We start from the raw sequence: 20,690 nt of genomic DNA, 5'->3' as shown, positions 1-20,690 counted from the left end.
ACTTCTCATTATCAGTTCTCTGCATTGCCCTTTGGCTTATCTACTGCGCCCAGGGTGTTCACAAAAGTTCTGGCTCCTGTGATTGCTTTCTTCAGACAGAGAGGAATACAAATTTATCCTTATTTGGACGATTGCCTGATTCTTGCTCAAAACAAAGACAAATTACTACAGCATCTCCAGTATGTAATGGCAGTTTTAAGGTGCCTAGGGTATTCTGTGAACGAAATAAAGTCCAGTCTAGTGCCCTCTCAGGACATGTGCTTTCTGGGTGTGAGATTGAATACAGCTTCTCAGATGGCATTTCTGACCCCGGACAAACAAAGAACTCTTCCTCTCTACTTCCAGCAGTTATCAGTAATATCCAGGCTGACTGCAAGGACAGTCCTCCAAGCCTTGGGGTTCATGGCATCTTGCATTCTAGTACTTCCCAATGCCAAACTGCATATGAGGAAGCTACAATGGTATCTCAAAAGTGTGTGGTCTCAACACTGCCACGGTTTGGACACTGTCATTCGGATTATACCTTGCATACAGAAGGAATTCCTGTGGTGGGCTCAGGAATGTCACCTAAACAAGGGACTCTCTGTGACCCAACCAGAGGCGAGTCAGATCCTAACGACAGATGCCTCAGACTTGGCTTGGGGAGCGCACTTCAATGGAAAATGGATACAAGACATGTGGCCTCCCAAACTGCTACATTTGCATATCAACATGAAGGAGATGTTAGCAGTTCAATTTGCTTTGATGGCCTTCAAGGACCTACTTCAGCCAGGACAGGTGTTGATCCAAACAGACAACACAACAGTCATGTGGTACATCAACAAGCAGGGGGGAACCCATTCCTACCCTCTTTGCAGACAAGCAATGATTTTATGGGAGACTGCTCTGAGTTTGCGAATCACTCTTCAAGCAAGGTTTCTGCCAGGAGCACAGAACTCCCTAGCAGATGTTTTGAGCAGACAAATGGTGGATCCCCCACTAGTGGAAACTGGATCCTCAGATTTTCGAACAATTGACTGTGGCTTGGGGAGCTCCAGACATAGATCTGTTCGCTTCTCCACTGAATTTTCAACTTCCAAAATTTTGCACAAAGATGTTCCACCCAGATGCTTGGAAAGTGGATGCTCTATCTTTCAGTTGGAACAACCTTCACGTTTATGCTTTTCCTCCTCTGCCTCTTCTCCCCAAGGTACTCTTGAAAGTCATACGGGACAAGCCTTGCATGATTCTAATAGCACCAGATTGGCCACGTCAGCATTGGTATCCTCTGCTGAGGAGTTTAATCCAGGAGCCTCCTTGGCCTCTGCCACAGGTTCCTCATTTGTTGTCCCAGTCAAACGATCATTTTCTCAATGTTCAGGTGCAGTCCCGCCATCTGACAGCCTGGCGTATTCTGTGATGGAGCCAGTGGGGTCTCAGCTTTCTCAACAGGTTTTAGATGTCATTTTGGAAGCTAGGCGGCCTAGCACTAGAAAAGTTTATGCTGACAAATGGAAGAGATTTTTTCTTTGGAGCACTGCAAAGGGTTTTGATGTTTCAGTGCCTAATTTGAGTTTTGCACTACAGTACCTTACTGAATTACTGGACAAGGGTTTGTCATTCTCTTCTGTGAAGGTTCATGCTGCAGCCATTTCTGCTCACTATGATTGTGACCCTCCTTTATTTTCTCATCCTTTGTTCAAACAATTTCTTAGAGCGGCAAAGAATATAAGACCCCCACGTAGAGCTCCTACGCCTTCCTGGGATCTCAATTTTGTTTTGGAGAAACTTACTTTACCTCCTTTTGAACCTGCAGCTACGCCTGAACTGAAGTTTTGTCTTGAAGACTGCTTTTTTGTTGGCCATTACTTCTGCTAGGAGGGTATCTGAATTGCAGGCTCTCATGGCAGTTGAACCTTTTTTGATATTCCATAAGGATAGAGTTTCTTTGCGGACTAACCCTACTTTTATGCCTAAAGTGATTTCTAGTGTGGCCTTGAATCAGTCTATTCATTTGCCTACTTTTTATGCTGACCCCCAAAATCAAGGGGAAAAAGTCTTGCATTCTTTGGATATCCACAGGCAGTTACGTTACTACTTGAGCAGAACTAAGGAGTTCAGACAGACTCAACAGTTATTTGTTTCTTTTGCTTTGAGTTCACAGGGGAAAGCTGTTTCAAAGCAGACTATTTCAAAGTGGATTGGTCATTGTATTGCTTTTTGTTATTCTCATCATGGGAAGGATGTTCCTGCTGGGATCAGGCCTCATTCTACTAGGGCTGCTGCCACTTCTACTGCTTTTTTGAGGGGTGTAGCTACTAAGGATATTTTGGAGGCAGCTACTTGGAGTTCTGTACACACTTTCACTAAGCATTACCATCTCCCTCTCTATTCCAAGACCAGGGCTGGGTTTGCCACTGCAGTTTTACAGGGCATGTTAGCAGCTCCTAATGCTTTGTAATTTGCCAGCCTCCCTTTTCCTTTGCTTTGGGATTCTACCCACAGGTCATGACTGCAGCAATGTGAGACGAAGAACATAGTACAGTTTTGTACCTACCATAAATGTAGATGTTCGAGGATCTACATTGCTGCAGTCCAATTTTCCCTCCCTCCTTCCCCTCTATAGGTTGGGGTTGCTGGGTTTCTTTTGGAGATATTCTTTATTTCCACACTGGGGGTTGTTGGGCATTTCCTATTTTTGGCTTTGGCCTTTCTTTTTAGGCCTTCTGACATCTGGGGCAAGAAAGACTGAGGATATGGCGTCGGTCATGCGCTTAAGTACTACTGCGTGCTGACGTCAGCTCTAGGCGACAATGACCGACGCCAGCCTAGCCCTTTGGTATTCGGGCCGACCGAGGACAGCGGACTACCCACAGGTCATGACTGCAGCAATGTAGATCCTCGAACATCTACATTTATGGTAGGTACAAAACTGTACTTTTCTTTTCTTACTTCTATCCTGCTGGCAGCTTCTGACTCGATGCAGGAGACTCCTTGATGACAGAATAGCTTCTCCCATGACATTGGAGCTTTAAACAAATAGTAGTTTTGTTTTTTTTTTTTTTGCAGGACATCTTACTGCCTAACAGGCAGTCGGGGACCCTAGAGGTAGTGGCCTAGTTAACAAATGATCTTAAATCACATTGAGAAACATGGGGATCACCTTCCCTGATGAGTCATACTCTACAAGCTTCTCACTGAGTGACTGGACAGTCTAAATAAATAAAATACTTCATTCCCATGGTGCAGAGAGATAAAGCTCTGAATGTGCCTCAGACAACCAGTGTTTGATAAGTGGGACTGGATGGGAGTGGATGGGAGTGAGCCGCCAGTGCTGGCTCTCCCATCTAGGAGAGGAAATGAGTTAGTTTGGCTTGCTGCATTACTGACACCTACAGGAATGCAGGCATATTTCTGCAGCATGAAAAGCTTAGCATGCCTGCAGTGCCAACTGGTGGTGCAAACGCCACCTGAGGCAGCTGAAGAGAAGCTCACAGGTTGCTGAGTGGATGGTCCACTTTCTAGCACCCTCCACGCTCCTCCTGTGGGGAGCAAGTGGACCCAGTAGAAGAGTGGGTCAGTTACATACATGAATGGGAGCCCGTTAGGCCATTCCTTTGGGCAAAATGAATAAATTAACATTACATTTTTTGTGGTGGATGTGCTGTCCCAAAGATCTCTCAAACATGAAGAAAGAGGAACATTTGGCATTATGTAATGTGATGTCTTTTCTGTCCGTTCCTCAACCTGTGGATCTCTGATCTGACTTCAGCCCCTTTTTCCAAACTTGGGCTCTGTAGCTCAGGCTCCTCCCCTTACCCATAAATCCCCTCCAAACCCTAAATTTCCCCAGATCTCGTTTGCTGTTGTTAGCATCCAGACATGGTTGTTGTAGCTCAGATGTTGTGTGACAAGTACAAAGCTTTCGTGTAGTGTTATTTGCTCTAGCTTCAACTCTTTTGTATATTGTTTGATTCCTTTTTTCCTTTCTGATTTTTCACCCTCATCTAAAAAAATGTCCGTCTCCCGTAAACTAAACTTGTTTTTCTGTTGGCTCATGCCTTTTTTTGTTTTTTTTTTGTACTATAGTTAAATAGTACTATGTTAGCATTGCTAGTATTTTTTTTATATCTCTTAGAAATAATTCATATTACTATTATCGGAATGTTTGCTGTTTTATTTTGTGATTCCTCTGAAATTTTCTGCAGATCTAGGTTCTGTGTCTGTGGTGCTTTTTTGCAGTTATTCATGACCGGTAAACCTACTGGCTTCAAGAAATGTGTGCCTTGATATATGTGTTTGGGAGCTAGTCATTTGGATTTGGAATGTGACATCTGCTTTGCTTTTAATCTTAGAGCTCTTATGGAACGGAGGAATAAGTTGGATTTAAAGGGTCTTCTCACTTCGGCACCATCTGGAGTGCCTCAATCCACCAAGAAACCTACAGAAAAGTTGAAAAGGGGATAAAGAAGAAAAGTCTAAAGATTAATTCAAGAAACTGATCTTCTGACCACTCTCCTCCTTTGGCTATACCTTCTAAGATCCAACAGACTTTGGATCTGATTACTCTGTAAGATCAGTCACAATCTTTCTCCAGAACACCTCCTTAAAAGAAACCTTTGCTCGCACTAGAGTCGATTGCGTCTTGGCTACATTCAACTTTTCTGAATGAGGCCCCTCATAAGGCTTCTAAATCTCCATTATCTTCCTTTTCCTTCAGGTCTACCAGAATTCTCTCTGAAGCAGATTTAGACAAAATGGTGAAGAAATTCCTTAGAACCCAGATTCATTTAGATGCCATCCTGACGTCTGCCATTGGATCTGGGAGCTTTGGACCATCCCAGATGCCTTTAGCTGCTCCTACTTCAATTTGCTGTCCAGAGTCAGAGATATTGGACCAAAAATGTATGGTGTTACCCATGCTGGATCCAAAGGTATGGTCTTCATTGACTGTGGCTTCAGCAATCTAGCCAGTGCAGACACTGTAAGAGCTGGAGGGATCTTGGAGTCATCCCTTCCTTACAGAGCTTCAGCTTTGGCTAGCTTACTTCCAACCTCTGCATCGAGACAGGTTTGGGGAGGAGATTCCTGGACTCCCCTGGTCAAGTGACTTCAGGTCCAGCTGGGGTGGTTTTGGGATCTCCCTTGGCTTCTGCCTTTGAAGAAGTGGCGAGAACGTTATTCTGTTCAGGAGACAGGACATCCCTACCCCCCCTCATGTCCTCTTCTCACACCATAACTGTCTTCCCCGAGTCGTGAGCCTACTTATTCTGTCCCATCGGGATGGTTTTCATCTAGGATCCCTCTTAGACTTGAATCTTCCTCTGATCACCCTCCTTCCCATGGAAGCTTCTCAGAAGCACAGGTATAAGGGGAGAAGGATCGACTCCCCACAGTAGTTGCTAACAGAAGACATGGACTTTGAGGAAAGGAAGGAGTCCCCCCAGATCACCACTTGGGGATGTTTCATTCTGAGAGATTCTCGAGCTTCTGAGACAGAAAAGTGCTCGTCTTCTGTATCGCTTTTTCAGGAGGAGTCTGTGTTCTTCGAGGCATTTGGTACTGGTTCAGTGGTCTCGCTATCTCTTGTAGGGCATGGAAGGATCTAGGTGTGGCAGAGCCTATCCCCAAGTATTTAGTAGCCCCCAAAAAAAAGCGCCCATTACAGCAAGGGTCCCCTGGTTGATGCTGTGTTGGTGGTGGAGCCACAGTGAAGGGACTCTCTGAAGAGAGTCCAACTGTCCTTGCCTCTAAGAGGGAGTCCATGATTTGGACAGATATGGGAAGTAAGTCTATGCTTCAGCAACTGTTGCTCTGCAGTTATTGAATTATTTGGTGCACCTTGCAAGATTTCAGAAGGACTTGACTAAAGAACTTTCCAAGTCCCTCTCTTGGGCCATGTCTGTGGATGACATGAAAACTGTCTTTGCAAATGGCCACCCTCTAATCCATCTCAAAGACCTGATATCTCACATGAACAAATGTGTTTCTAGAGCCATGGATTCAGGCATTATTTGGAGGCATGGCTGGATGCACTCATGTGACTTTGCAGAGCCTTTTAAGTAGTCTGTCATTAATGCTCCCTTTGATGGTTCAACCCTTTTATGGTCCCCAGATTAAAGAAACTCTCCAAGAGTGAGTAGGATAGGGAAGACTGTCTGCCATAGGAATATGTTTTCTACTTCCCAGAGGACTTTTTCCATAATTAGAAAGGAGGAAGAAAAATGCGATTCTGAAGATCCCATAGATGTTCTTCGTGTTTCACTACTGCAGTCCTGATTTGGATTTCCTGCCGTGAAAGCCCTTGACTGGCCCGACTACCAGAGAAAACTCCCCTCCCAGGTTGGACAATGCCCTGACCGATGTCAGTACATTTGGGTATAAAGGGAGCCAGTTTGCATCATGATGTCTGTCATTTCTTGCCGTCCGAGCCCGAAGCAGTGTTAAAGTGCATTGGTCGGTCTGTACCAGACAGAAGTCATCATCGGAAAGATAAATACTCTGTTGGGAAAATCCTTTCTTCTCCTTTAACTCATGTCAGATAAAGTGAATAATTGTGTCCGTAGTGGTAAAGAAATCCCACACAGAGACTTTCATTCTCTGTGTTACCTGTTTAGGCCCAGACCACGATGTCCCTGGTTGCCATTTTTTTGTGCTCGTTTTAGCACTAGACATAGGGCTGAGTTTTTAGCAAGATTCTTTAGTCAAGAATCTATTCACTCATATTTTCCCCTAGGACTTCTGTGCAGGTAGATCTACATGAGACAGACAGAGAAACTAATAATAGTCAGTGACTGTGAGACCGAGGAGGCCCACAGAATCAAGACTTCAAAGCTCCTTTCACTGATGAGCCTTTTCAATGTCGCTGAGGGATTTCCTGGCTGCTGCATTCTGGATGCCTGGACATCCATCATCAAAAATGTTTGGGTGCAGACAGTTATTACCAGAGGCTACAAATATTCCAATTTCCCATTGTCTGCCAAGCATAACAAAGAAGTTACCTAATGTGCCACCCCATCAGAGAAAAGACATAGCATTAGAAATTCAAAATCTGCTAATAAAAAGGATCATCCAAAAGGTTCCACTAGACCACCAAGTATTCTGAACTTATTCACATTTTTTTTTGATACTAAAGAAAATCTGGGACCTCAGGCCAATTTCTGACCCAAGCCACTTGAACCTATTTGTCAAACCCTCAAAGTTTTGAATGGTCATGTTTTAGTCCATTCTTCCACTGTTGGAGAAGGATGATTGGATTTGCTCGATAGACCTCCAGGATGCTATTTACCACATCAGAGTCGACAAATATTCCCAGAAATTTCTTTATTCTTCAGTTCTGAATGGGTGCTGGCCATTTTCATTTCAGGGCCTTGCCCTTTGGTCTTGCCACAATCCCCCTCCCCTGAGTGTTCAAGTGCAAGGCAGCGGTCGTGGCCTCACCACCCCCACCACACATCATCTTATTCTTGCCAGAGATTACTTGCTCCATCTCTACTCCAGTCTAGGCATCACGGTCAATTACAAGTCATATCTTTGCCCTGCACAAGCTTTGGTGTTTGTAGATGCACATTTAGACACCATCTCCTATATAACAAGACTTGCACAGCTGAGACTGTCCACTCTGCAAAGTCAAGCCATAGAATTTCTCTCTTCTGACAGCCCCCTCCATATTGATTTTACAACTCCTGGAATCATGCCTGCCTCAGTTATTCTTGGCCCACTGCCTAGGTTTCACAAGTGTAGTTCATTGGACATTTGGCGGTAGTGTTCAATAAGACAGCAACCCATGAATTTCCCCATATGAATCACCAGCATTTGCAGGGAATGTGTGCTTTAGTGGATCCAAGCCCCGGAGGTGTCAGGGACATCCCTTTATTCAACCCATACCAGGGGCAACTGTGACCATGAAAGTTTCCCATCTGGGGTGGGGTGGGGCACTGTGTGTTTAAAATTAAAGCATGTGGTTCTCTTTAGTGTTCTAGAGATGAGAATTGTTCTCCTAGTCTTGCAAGCATTCCAGGACTTCTTCCTCTGGAGATCATTGCTGTACAGACGGACAACATGTTAATGGTTTGGTACATCGTTAAACGGGAGAAGCGATTGTTACCCCTGGTTTTGAGAAGCAGCAAGCGTGTATCAGTGGGTGATCTCTTCCCTGGAGTGTGCATTGCAATTAGAAAGTGGAAGTCCAACATCTTAGACAAGGTGAGCAGCTCTAGCCTACTGCCTCATGAAGGAGCTCTCAATTTAGCAGTGGCAAAGCAGATATTTTGTCATTGAGGCCAACTGTGCTGTGATCTATTTCCTCTCCCAACAGGTTCAGGTACAGCCGTTTTTTTGTCCTGATCCCTCAAGAGGGGAAGTCACTGAGAGACTGTCTTCTCCGTGATTGCCCTCCCCCGTCTCCTTTATGCATATCCACCTTTTCCACTAATCCCAAAGTTCCTTCAGAAAGCATCCTATTGAATGAGCAAAGTCATCATGTTTTACACCATTCTGGCCTTGACAAGTGTGGTTCCCCTTCCTGTAGCTTTACTTAATACACCCACCTTGGGTTCGTGAGCAGGTCCCAGATGTCCTGTCTCACATCTCTGGCCTGCCTCACTAGGACATTCGAGCCATCAGCCTCACTGTATGATTTCTCCACTTCCAGTGATGGCTAGGCAGCCCAGGATCCTCACATTCTTACTTTTTCTCAGAAGTCTTCAACCAGGAAGATTTGTAAGAGCAAATGGAAAATGTTTTCAATTTTGGCTCAAGAGAAGACATTTGGATCCATTCTCAGCACCTATTCCAGCAGTCTTGGATTTTCTCAGTGGAGCCAATTATTTCACCATCAGGGTGCAACTAACAGACATTTCAAGCTTCCATATCAGTGAAAATCACTCCTCCTTAGCCTCTCTTAAATTATGCAAAGCCTTTAAGGATACCTTCCTCCTTAGATCTCCTATTAAGTATCCCACCCTCCCTTGTGATCTTACCATGCCTTTACAGGCTTCGAATTGGCGGCCAAAGTTGACTTAAAGTTCTTATCTTGGAAAAACATTTTTCTGGTTGCCACTTCTTCAGCTAGATGAGTATCTAAACTGCATGCCCTGTATTCCTCAACAGCCATACGTGTTTTTTCTTAAAGACAGAATCTACTTGTAAACCAGTCCCTCCTTTTGCCAAATGTTGCTTCAGAAGCAGTACTTTACCAGTGTTTTTCCCAACTTCACTAGCAAGGGGAGAACACACACTTCATTTGTTGGACATAACATAGACTTCTCAGATTTTATCTTCACAGAATAAAATACCTTTGAAAATCCAACCAGCTTTTCATCTCATTTTCAAAGGCAACATTGGGCAAGCCAGTGTCAGATGTAACTTTAGACAGATGGCTCTCACTGATTGTACATTTTATATTTAAAAAGAGAGGAGCGACTCTGCTGAGGTATCCAAAGGTACATTCAGTAACATCTATTTCCACTTTTTCCCGCATTATCTACAATTTCAATAGTTCAGTCTGTGCTGCTGCCATCTGGTCCAATACTCGTATATTTATAGCTCATTATAAATTGAATATCTTTTCTGCGGCGGTGGTGCTGCGGTAGCATTGTCGCCTCACAGTAAGACGCTGACCGTTTTGACTCTCAGCTAGAGCGTCTTCTGCGTGGAGATGTACGTGAATGGGCGTACCTTCGTTGAAGGTTGTGCGTTAGGGCTGGCAACTCAGCATGTAAAAATCAACTGCCAATCATTAGCGGACCGGAGTTCCACTGTGGTGACCCCTAACTGGGAAAAGCTGAAAGATACAACAACATAAATTGAATATCTTCTCCACTGACAGGGCAGCATTTGGCTGTGCCATTTTCAGAAATTTTCTTCCGTGATCACCATGGGTTTCAAGCAGTGGAAACCATGTTCCATGAGATGAAGAATGGACAGAAAAAACATCAAATACAAAATGTATGTACTCATAATGATACATCTCTTGTCTGTTTCCATCCTTCCTCAACCTCCCTTCCTCCAATTCCCTCTTCTATATCACAGAAGTTGTGTATATACTCTTTTGGTATGACCCGTGAGGTTTACCCTGAAGATCTTTTAACTCTTATCTCAGCCATATTTCCCAAATTGTCCAGGTGTGCCAGTTTTTCAATCAAAATATAGCCCCTTCCCCAGCTACCCAATTTATATAGTTAACTTCCTTTATTTTTTTTCAATTCCATGGTAAAGAAAAACTCATTTTTTGGCTGCTGACAATTCAACCAGTCATAGCATCTGTACTGTACCTATTTAGCATGGTACTGGCTGGTTTCCTGGTCTGTGGGTCTGACTGACTGTTAGTTTGCATGTTCCTGTATCATGTCTGAATTGGTTAATGTACAGCAACGGACCTGAGACGTTTGTCTTTTATTAGGTCCAATTTGACCGCATATTAACAGGATATTAATGTTGCCAGCCACACTCTAGAGTGTTTAACCCCTAGTACATTTTCTGTTTCCTTTGTGTCCTGTTTTTAAACTTTTATCTGCAACATTTCCATCTCTGGCTTGCTGTCATTTCCTCTTCAGCTCTGATTTCACAGTTGCTTCCTTTCTAATTGTTTCAGTGCTGTTTCACACTGCTGACCTGACCCTGTCAGTACTGGTTCCAGCCAGCTAGGCTAATGTGATATCTATCTCCAATCTCTATTTCAACCGTTCCCCCAGTTTCTTTCACTTTCTTTTCTTTCCAACCCCTCCTCCAGACTCTTTAACTTTGCCTTCTTTTACCTCTCTGAACCACTCTAATCCTTTCCCTATACCACTGCTAGAATATCTCTTACCCCTTGGATACTTTCGTCTGAACTTACCTTGCACTCCTGATTGTTTTGTTTTTCACTGTTGACCTTGAGTTTTCCTTTCCTTGGCTCACTGTTGACCTTGAGTCTTCCTTTCCTTAGCTCTACCCGCTCCGTTCGCCCTACGGCTCTCTCCGCTCCTCTGCCCTACCTCCATATTCCACCCACCTCTAATATCCCTACACTTATACTTAGCTAGTCACTGCCACCATACAGTCCAAACTACCCATCATACCCCCAAATTCTCCTCCCACATTTCGCCCATTATAATACACCTACCTTTCAGAGTTTACTGCCAAACACAACTTATCCTGATAAACTACTAAACAATTAACCTAAACCATAATCTGATCTCTTACTCAAACTAACTTCACAACTTAACTCACCTTCTACTTCTACTTTAATAACCAACATCATGACCCTCAAATCTCTATCCTTACTTACTGAAATACTTCTAATTACCTTAACTTACCTAAATTATATTACCCAATCTACTAATGCAAACCCCCCCCATTTCACACCACTACCCCATCCTCTACAAAGTACACATCTACTGTAACTTGTATATGTCCCAGTCTCTACCCCTTCAGCACTAGCATACTCTTCCCCTATAGACTCCTACCTAACTCTAAAAATGCTGTTCCCAACTACAAAGTCTAATGTCCACAAAACTCTCTACCTGTATACTACACCCCCAACAAACCAAATACCTCATCCATCATTTTATCTCTTATCCTTCTCTCCGGGGACATCCACCCAAACCCAGGCCCCTTTACCACACTGTATCCAACCCCCCCCCCCAAGCAACAGGCAAACCCCTCCACTTCTCAACTCTAAATGCTCAGAGCCTGTGTAACAATATTCCAAACCTTCATGCCTGGCTTCTATATAACCAGCCCGATATTCTCTCCATCTCAGAAACCTGGCTTAATCCCCACATACATGATTCTGAAATAACTCCTCCCAACTACCGCGTGTTAAGGAATGACAGAACACAAAAAAAAGGGAGGTGGTGTAGCACTCCTTTACTCATCCCTCTTAGTCACCCCCTATACCAAACCCTTTCCCAAATTTGGCAAGGCAGAAATAAAACCAGCCCTTCTCCACCTAAATGAGCATAAACTCATATTTGTTCTCTCCCTCTATATTCTTCCTGGCAACAATATCTCATCCCTTGAAGGTATTCTCTCCTGGGTCTCTACCAACATTACTCATGAAACCATAATCCTGGGGGACATGAACATAAACTGGGCCACAATCCAGTCTCCCACTAACTCACTCAATATTAACTTATATAACTTTACACAACTAATCAATTCCACTACCAGGCCTTCCAAGATCTCCATCACTGGAACTACAATAGACTAGATATTGTAGTATCCCATCCTCACTATATCTCTGATAGTGGTATTCTCCCAGACCCACTAGCTGACCATTTCCCCACTTTTGCCCACCGCCTCCCCTCTTCTATACAACAATCCCACACCTCTATTTCCACTCGTTGCCTAAAGAACTTCAATCCTGAAACCTTCTCAAATGCACTAAAAACCACAAACCCATTAAAAACTCTTACCCTGGGTAATGTTCTATCCTACTTTTTCTACTTTCACAAACCTGCTCAACTCCTTTGCCCCTCTAAAAACAAAATGTATAAAAAGTAACCCTGTACCCTGGTTTAACTAAAAACACCTTAGTTACTATGTGACTCCATGACAAAGCCTGGACACGTTACCATAACAATAAAACCACTATCACCCTAAACGAATATAAAACACTATGAAATAAAGTCAAAAAACGTATTACCTTAGACCGCAAAGCCTATTTCTCCACTCTCCAAACCAACCACACCACACCACAAATCCCAAACTATTTTGGAAAGGAATCTCATCTCTCTTCAACCTGGGGGAAAAAAAGAAAACCCTTGCCCTAACCCAGATGCCTTTGACATAGACTTGGCCACCCAATTTAACTTTTTCTTCGTAGAGTCCATAAGCAAGCTAACATCATCCTTCACCAACACCTCTATAACACCTCCTCAACATACTCCCATCCCTTCTTCCTGTAGCATCCCTTGCCCCCAACCTCCACCTTTCTTTATCAATCCCATCTGTATATCCAACATAAAAAAAAACTTTTCCTAAAATTGAAACCTGGTTCCAATGTCCCTGACGAAATTCCCTCCTACTTCCTAAAAGTAGCTGCAGAAACCATTGCTCTCCCTATCAGCATACTAATTAATCGGTCTACCTCAGAAAGCCAGGTCCCCCAGCTCTGGAAGAAGGCCTTCATTACTCCTCTCCATAAAGGTGGCAGTAATAATGACATCTCAAACTTTCATCCTATTGCCATCCTATCCCTTATTTCTAAGCTACTTGAAAAGTGTGTACACCAACAACTCTTACCATCCGTCATCAATAATCAGCTTCTTACCCCCACACAACATGGCTTTAGACCAGGTCATAGTACCTCCACTGCCCTCCTGTCCTTCCTAAAAACAATCAACAAAGCCCGTGGCTCTGGCCACTTTGTATCCACTCTTTTCCATGACCTCTCTAAGGCATTTGACACCATTTCCCATGACCTCCTACTTACCAAACTCTCTAAACTTAACCTATCCCCTTCCTCTTCCCTGTGGTTCTCAAGCTATTTCCCCAACAGGCAAGAAGCAGTTAAATGGAAAAAAGCTACCTCACCCTTCCTTAATACATCCACAGGCGTCCACCAAGGTTCCATTCTAGGCCCCCTACTGTTCAACATATTCATAAATGATTTCTTCCAAGCCATTCCTAACTCCATTCTCATCCAGTATGCAAATTATTCTACTATAATCTGTTCCTCCCCTTTCATCACAACTCTAAACAATCTAACACAAGCTGCCTTCTCTTCCACTGAACAGTGGATGCTTGACAACCATCTAGCCCTTACTGCAACCAAAACAAAACTTGTTATTCAATGCATCCAAAACCTCTTCCCTAGACAATCAATCCTTCATAATTACCAGCAATAATAATACCCCCTAGAACTAGTCTCCCAACACAAAATTACTAGGAATTATCAGTGACAGTCAACTAAAATTTGATAAGCATCTACAAGCAAATATAAAAAAAACCCATAAAAAATTAGGTATGCTTTACCGCCACAGTCACTTTATCTCTCCCACCACCAGGATTACATCATCCCATCCCTTTTATATGGTGTAGCTATCCTAACCAGCCTACAATCTTCCCTCAAAACAAAACTCTCATCTTGTTATAACAAAATATCCAAATTTGCGGCAGGTCATAGAGCCTCTTCTCACCACTGTAATTCCCTTCACCAACTAAGTTGGCTAGAATTACCAAACGTACTCACATATACCCAGCTCATCCAAACACACAAACTCATTCTTAACCCGTCTCTCTGCCCCTCCCTAGCAAATACCTTTGAAATGCATAAACCAGATAGACTCCTAAGATCCATTTCCCAAAACCTAATTAATTTCATAAACCAGCACATCCTACCGGGAATCAATTGATGTCCTCCTCTCTTGCATGCCTCTGGAACTCTCTCCCTTCTCCCATCCGCCCCACCAGCAGTCTCTCCTTGTTTAAAACTTCACTGCACTCGCACCTTACTTCACAGTGGAAATGTTCTTGCTCTCACCCAACCGAATTCTACCACACTTTCTTCCTAACTTTCCAAACTTTGTTGCCTGTTGTTGCCTGTCACTACCTCCTAAAGTTTTACATCCTTACCTCATTGTAATTCCCTAAAAAAAAAAAAAAAAGTATTACTTACTGAATTAACCCGATGTAATTTTCCTAAGGAAAATCTTTTATTTCTGTATTATGTAATATCTATTTGAATTGTGTAACTTTATTTCTGTATTATGTAACATCTATTTGAATTGTACAACATGGGTTTGTAGTATACAAAATATGTATTTAACATTTAATTGAAATGTATGTTATGGATTTGTGCTCTTTCTGTACTATGTATTTGTATTTCTCTGGAGCTTTTCTCCCCAGGACTCCATTGAAAATGGGCTCCTTGTAGCCCAATGGACTATACTGGAAAACAAACTGCAAATAAAATAAATAAATAAGGAGCAGGAACAGCAATGATCTGTTGTTTGGAGAGAGAGATGAGAGCGAGTGTCTGTTTCTGCAGTTTGACACCAGAGGATTGAGTGCCTTTTCCAGCCTTCAGATCCTGAAGAAGACAGATGAAGTGGGCCTATTAGTTCATGGTGTAGGGATGCTTGGTTATTTTGAGGACTGTCTGTTTGCCTGCCATAGTGGAGGAAGGAACATACTGTGAGCAGCAAGATATATTGAATCACTGGCTTGACTTTCCTCTTTATTGTTGTACCAGGCAAGTGGGATATTGTTTCCCAGGAGGTCTGAGGTGATTTGAGCCGGCTCTAAAAATTTCATTACCTTTTTTATTTTTGGCTATTGCTGTGGACTGTTTTGTTGAAAATCAAGGTCTAGACTATGAGCAACCACTGATTCGCAGATGAGTCGTACCTTTTTTTTTTTTTGCAGACAAATAGATGGCTTTTTAAAGCAGTAAAAGATTGGGATAAGATATCAGCAGTTTGATATTCCTTTTTGTTTTACAAAGATGACTTGCGTTTTACACCTATATACTGGTTAATAAAGTGATATTTGATTTCTGTGTTTACGCAACAGATAGGACTTTCATCAATTTGCTTTTTATCTATAGTTTTGTCTCTAGGAAATTCTTCATTTAGATGATTACTTGATTGTGCTGTTTTTTTAGTATTCATTCCAGCTGTCTCCTTCTTGAGTGTGTGTGTGTGTGTGTGTGTGTGTGTGTGTGTGTGTGTGTGTGTGTGTGTGTGTGTGTGTGTGTGTGTGTGTGTGTGTGTGTGTATTTTTAACTTAAAAAAAAAACTACTGTAAAACGATGCCCTGTTGTATGTGGGCATGTAACTTAATGTGTGTATATGAATATGCATATCTTATGTTAATTACCTGATTTGTAAGGTCCTTTGTCCCTGATTCTTTCATGTGGAGGTTAAAAGGTATGACCTCAGCTGCGGATCTGTCTATTTGCATGTTTCTGTTTCACTTCTATATGGTAATGTTTTTGGCTTTATATGGGATATTGCATGATAAGTCCCTAATGATTTAGGTTTGAGGGCAAGCTCCATCTGAGATAATATAGAGTTTGGAGGGGATTATGCATAAGGGGAGGAGACTGAGCTGCAGAGTATAAGCCTGGAAAAAGCATCCAAAGTTGTATTAGAGACCCATGAGTTGAAGGATGGAAATGAACAACACAGGATGTATCATTATAGTGAGTACTTAACTTTTGTTTTATCATCTTCTGTGCTTCTATGATCTCCAGCCAGTGAAATATGCAGCTGTTCTGCTCATTTTCTGGAACTGACATCTCTAGCAGGATTTAGCAACTGGGGCTTTCAGTTAGTGGAACCTGATCAATGGGGATTCTTTGAGTGGTAACACAGAATTTTTCTGTTTTTTCTTGCAGTAGATTTAGACTGCATTTTTAATAAAGAAGAATTCAGCAAGAAATGGATCCCCCATGCATCCTCTGGAAGAGTGCAGGGCTCTTGCACAAGTTCCTTCCTTGGCTGTACAGTCTCGATGTTGTGTGTAGTTGCATCTGGGGCTTCGCTACATCATTGATTTTCCCTGTGAAAGTATTTTTAAAAATGGGGGGTTGAACATCTTGTCTCAGATGACAGGGTGTCTTGGTGAGTGAAGGTTTGTTTTACTGTCCTTTTGTGTAACGCAGTGATGCCTAGTCCACCTTCTTTGTTTTTTGAATAGTCGTTTTTATGTTAATGTACAGTGTCACTGATTATTGATTGCTGGTTTCATTGATTTCTTTTGCATCTTGTGTAAATGTCATGTTTGTATCTTGGGGGTTTCAAACTCAAATTGCCATGAGTGCTAGCACACTCTGACCAGACCCACACTGCAAAACAAAGAGGAAGGTAGTCAGTGCAGTTAGGAATGAAGTGTAGCTGTTCTCATCTTGAATTGTTGTTTGAGAGCTGCTTGGGTCATGAAGACTACACATTTGAAGTCCCTGCTGTATATGGAGCAGAATCTGCCAAGGGTTAGTCATTTGTATTGATGCACATGCAGGAATTAAAATTGTTGCTGGCAGCCCCCCTTGCAAGTCTTGATAGTGAAAAGCTAGTTAAGAGTACTCTGGCATCTGCAGCAAACACTGTGCACTCTAGAAATACTCTTGAAACTGTTTGGTGTGAAAGTTAACATTTGGTGTTACAACTGTATGAATGTTTATAAAATCATAAGATGTTGTTTTTTGTCATTTCAGCAAGAAGAATGTATGTTAGGGGATCCCTGCCTAAAGGACTTAAAAAAGGGTGACATTATCCAGCTTCAGAGGCGGGGATTTTATATTTGCGATCAGCCGTATGAGCCAGTCAGGTGAGTTGTTTTGAGAGAGTGGGCTGTGTTTGTTGCAGTACGGTGTTCTCATATTTTAGCTCCTTTAATATGTTATTTAAACTTCTCATTGTTAGCGGACTGTAGTTTTAGCTGCACATTTATACTTGTGGTTTAATTTTAGTGGTGAGGAGTTTGTTTTTTTTTTCTTTTCATTCTAGTACCACTCTTTGACTGACTTTGCAGTTTAATCTGCTGGGTTTTGTGCTTTATGTTGTGGTCTTTCCTATGAAGTTAGATTAATTGGATTCGCATACAGTGAAAAAAAGTTCAGAACATATATGTGTAACTTGGGGCTTACAATTTACCAATATTTATTGATGTTGGCGTGTGAGTAAGCATGCGAGTACTGCATTGCATAATTTGATGTTTTTTCTAGCCGTCCTACTTTGCAGTGCTACAATTTGATTAGCTCCACAACAGTGTACCTTCACTGCAAAAGAGTTCAGTTTTATCTGAATCTTGAATGTTAATCTGTGCCCACAATTTTCTTTAATAGCTAGTATGTATTACTAGTACTTCAGTGTTCATTCATTTCATCCCTGGTTAGGTCAAGTGGCCCGCTGACTCTTTTTCAGTTATATCACAGAAAACAGACAAGATATAAATGGGTTACAAATTTCATTGAAGTATCCTATCATATAAAATTGCGTAACAGAACATGTATGCAGCAGATTGTACATAGTAAAGTAAGAAACAAAGAATGTATGCTGTGCTATATACTAATGTTATTGAAATGACATCAGTAACTGGAAGTGAAGAGGAGGTGCTCTGATTGCTTGCGAAAGTCTGTAGTAGGTGAATTGGATAATGTTTTCTAAAGAGGCAGCTGTCCGTGATTTTGCATGTTTGCCTTCTGCTTGTGTATGAAGTTTACTTTCTTTTAGAAGTTGGTCTTGTTTGTTTGCTAGTTAATTATTTTGAAAATGTTAACTGGTGTAGAACACTGATCCCCGTGGATGTTTTTTCTGGATTGTGCAACATTTATCTCAGCCTTCGTATTACTTAGTATATTGCATTTTTAACTTTCTGCGGTAGCGTTGTCACCTCACCGTAAGACGTTCTGTTCGATTCTCAGCTAAAGCGTCTTCTGTGTGGAGACATGCGTGAATGGGCGTACCTTTGTTGAAGGTTGTGCATCACGGCTGCCAACTCTGCACGTAAAAATCTACTGCCAATCATTAGCGGACTGGAGTTCTGCTGTGGCGACCCCTAACCGGGAAACACCGAAAGACACAACAACCCATTGCTTGCAAATACCACCCACAGCATGACTTTCACACTCTGGTCAGTACTGGATCTCATTTCATTGTGGACTGCTTCACACCCTAGCTCTATTTGAAACTGCAGATGCTTTGTTATAGACCCTTTTTATGAATGCTGTAGTTTTCTGAGATTTAAAGCTGCTTTCATTGATAAGAACCATAATGTCAACATTTGTGATCAAATGACATTGCAATCTAGAGAACTAACTAATTATTTTTTTTCTTCTTTTGGTGTCAGTATTCCATGGTCTGAATGAACTGTCCATTTGTCTTCTTTCTTTTAGTTTGGTCAGTCCTGGGGATGGCATGCTTCATATATTTATTGTATTTAGGTGTTGGCTCATCTGTTCCTCCTCCCTTTGATTACTTTGTATCAAGTAGGAAGATATGTTTTAATGACTTGCATCAGTAAAGATGATGAAAGTGTCATTGTAATTGTTTAACCTTTTTATTTTATTTTATAAGAAGTGCCTGGTCTTGCTTGAACCATCTCCAGTTATGCTGTTGGGGCTTCGTACATGTGCTTAGTTGTTTCTTTGTTAGTGATAACAGGCATAGTTGGTACTTCTCCCACTCACCATCCTGTTAACTTTTGGTTTAGATTTTGGAATGCTTTTGTGCAGTGATTTGTTTTCCTGACTTTTTCTTAGCAAATCTGCCCTATTCCTGTTAGCTTCTGACTCACTACAGGAGATCCCTTAATGGTAGTACAACTTCACATGAAGGTAGAGACATACAACAGTATAGCTTAAGAATACTGCTGTTAACAGTCAGACGTTGTTTTTATGTTAAAAAAAATCCACCTTTGCTTGCTTTGGAATTCCAGAGGCGATTGAGTGTTGGTGTGCATTATAGGTTCATAGGTAGTTACTAGGCTTACAGTCTAGGAGACCATTGAGAATCTTAGCCCAAATTCCCAGTTACCCTTACGGTACTGTCTGATTAAGTGACTTGCTCAGTGTCCCACAGTAGGCAAAAGAGAGCTGAGGGAATCAGACTGCCTACCACATGAACTGCAGCTCACATCCTTAACCTTCTGGGCCACCTGCCATTACTGAATGCTGGGATCTGCAAAGCCAGATGAGATGACCATTAAGTAATAACTTTATAGTTCTAACAGTGTACTACATATTGTTGATGGATTATTTGAAGAAGCTGAATCTTTGCTTTCTCTGATGTGCTACCATTTTTTACATTACAACTAAGGTCATCTCTGCAGAACTCTTGATGGGATTTGTGCTGGTGGCTAAAGTGTGTGCTTTGTGAGGGGTGTGTGTGTGTGTGTGTGTGTGTGTGTGTGTGTGTGTGTGTAGTAACTGTAGCAAACTGCTTAGGTTTTAAAAGCAAGTAGCTTACTACAGTTATAGGAGTTGAGAATACATCCCCTTTTTATTTCTCGTTTCTTTGTCTTCAGCTTTGAGAGAGACACCAGATTGGGAATCTGCACAGGGTGACTGCGCTACAGTAACCATGTTATTTTGCAAGCACTCATAATTTATTCAAGCCCAGGATGTCCCATAGTGATATTTTTACTTTGGATACTTGTCATTTCCTGTCAACATAGCATCCTAATCCACAACCTACTTTTTATGAGATTTTTGTCAAAATTAGAATGATCTTAATGTTAAGTGTTCCTTAAATGTGGACATTTTTGCTGTGTTTCTCTTGGTCCAGATGTGTTTACCTTCATTTGTTTTCCAGTATCCATTGCTTTTGTAGGCCTCTATGACATAACAGTCAGACTCATGGAAAATATTCCATATTTTTATAGTCTTCCTCATACTTTCTTCAGTTACTCAAGCACTGTGCACCCCACTTCGTTGTTTTCAATGTGGATATCTTCCAGACCCTGCCTGCTTGTAGATGCTACCTTGCTTCCTAACGTAACTGAACTAAGTGTTCAAGAGATAGTTGGCATAATAGAATAATCTTGATGCTAATACATTATGTATCAAAGAATCATGCCAGACTGTTACAGATGTTTTTAGTATCAACTTTTTCTAGTACTTCGTTATTCCTAATATATGTTGCGCCCTTGTATAGCACAAAATTCCTGCAATATTAACCTTAATGGAATGTCACTGATATTAATAACTTGCACCTCCAAGCATTTGTATTGGGGGATGTCTCCTTGTTAACTGCCATATTCTGATGTCCTGTTTTTAGCATCAA

General features: G+C 41.9%; 1 protein-coding gene across 13 annotated transcripts in view; it reads left to right on the top strand.

The window, feature by feature from the left end:
- Positions 1 to 20,690, top strand: part of EPRS1 (glutamyl-prolyl-tRNA synthetase 1) — a 1,752,234-nt gene that overhangs the window by 887,472 nt on the left and 844,072 nt on the right. For all 13 annotated transcript variants that reach the window (XM_044061601.1, XM_044061548.1, XM_044061611.1 and 10 more), the window contains one exon: positions 17,123 to 17,235. In XM_044061601.1, the coding sequence (XP_043917536.1) occupies positions 17,123 to 17,235 (113 nt within the window). The remainder of the gene's footprint in view (positions 1 to 17,122; positions 17,236 to 20,690) is intronic.

Source organism: Protopterus annectens, chromosome 1.part0 (genome assembly GCF_019279795.1).
Source record: "Protopterus annectens isolate FY-2018-M chromosome 1.part0, PAN1.0, whole genome shotgun sequence".
Lineage (NCBI taxonomy): Eukaryota > Metazoa > Chordata > Ceratodontiformes > Protopteridae > Protopterus > Protopterus annectens.
This window is presented reverse-complemented; position numbering and strand designations above follow the sequence as displayed.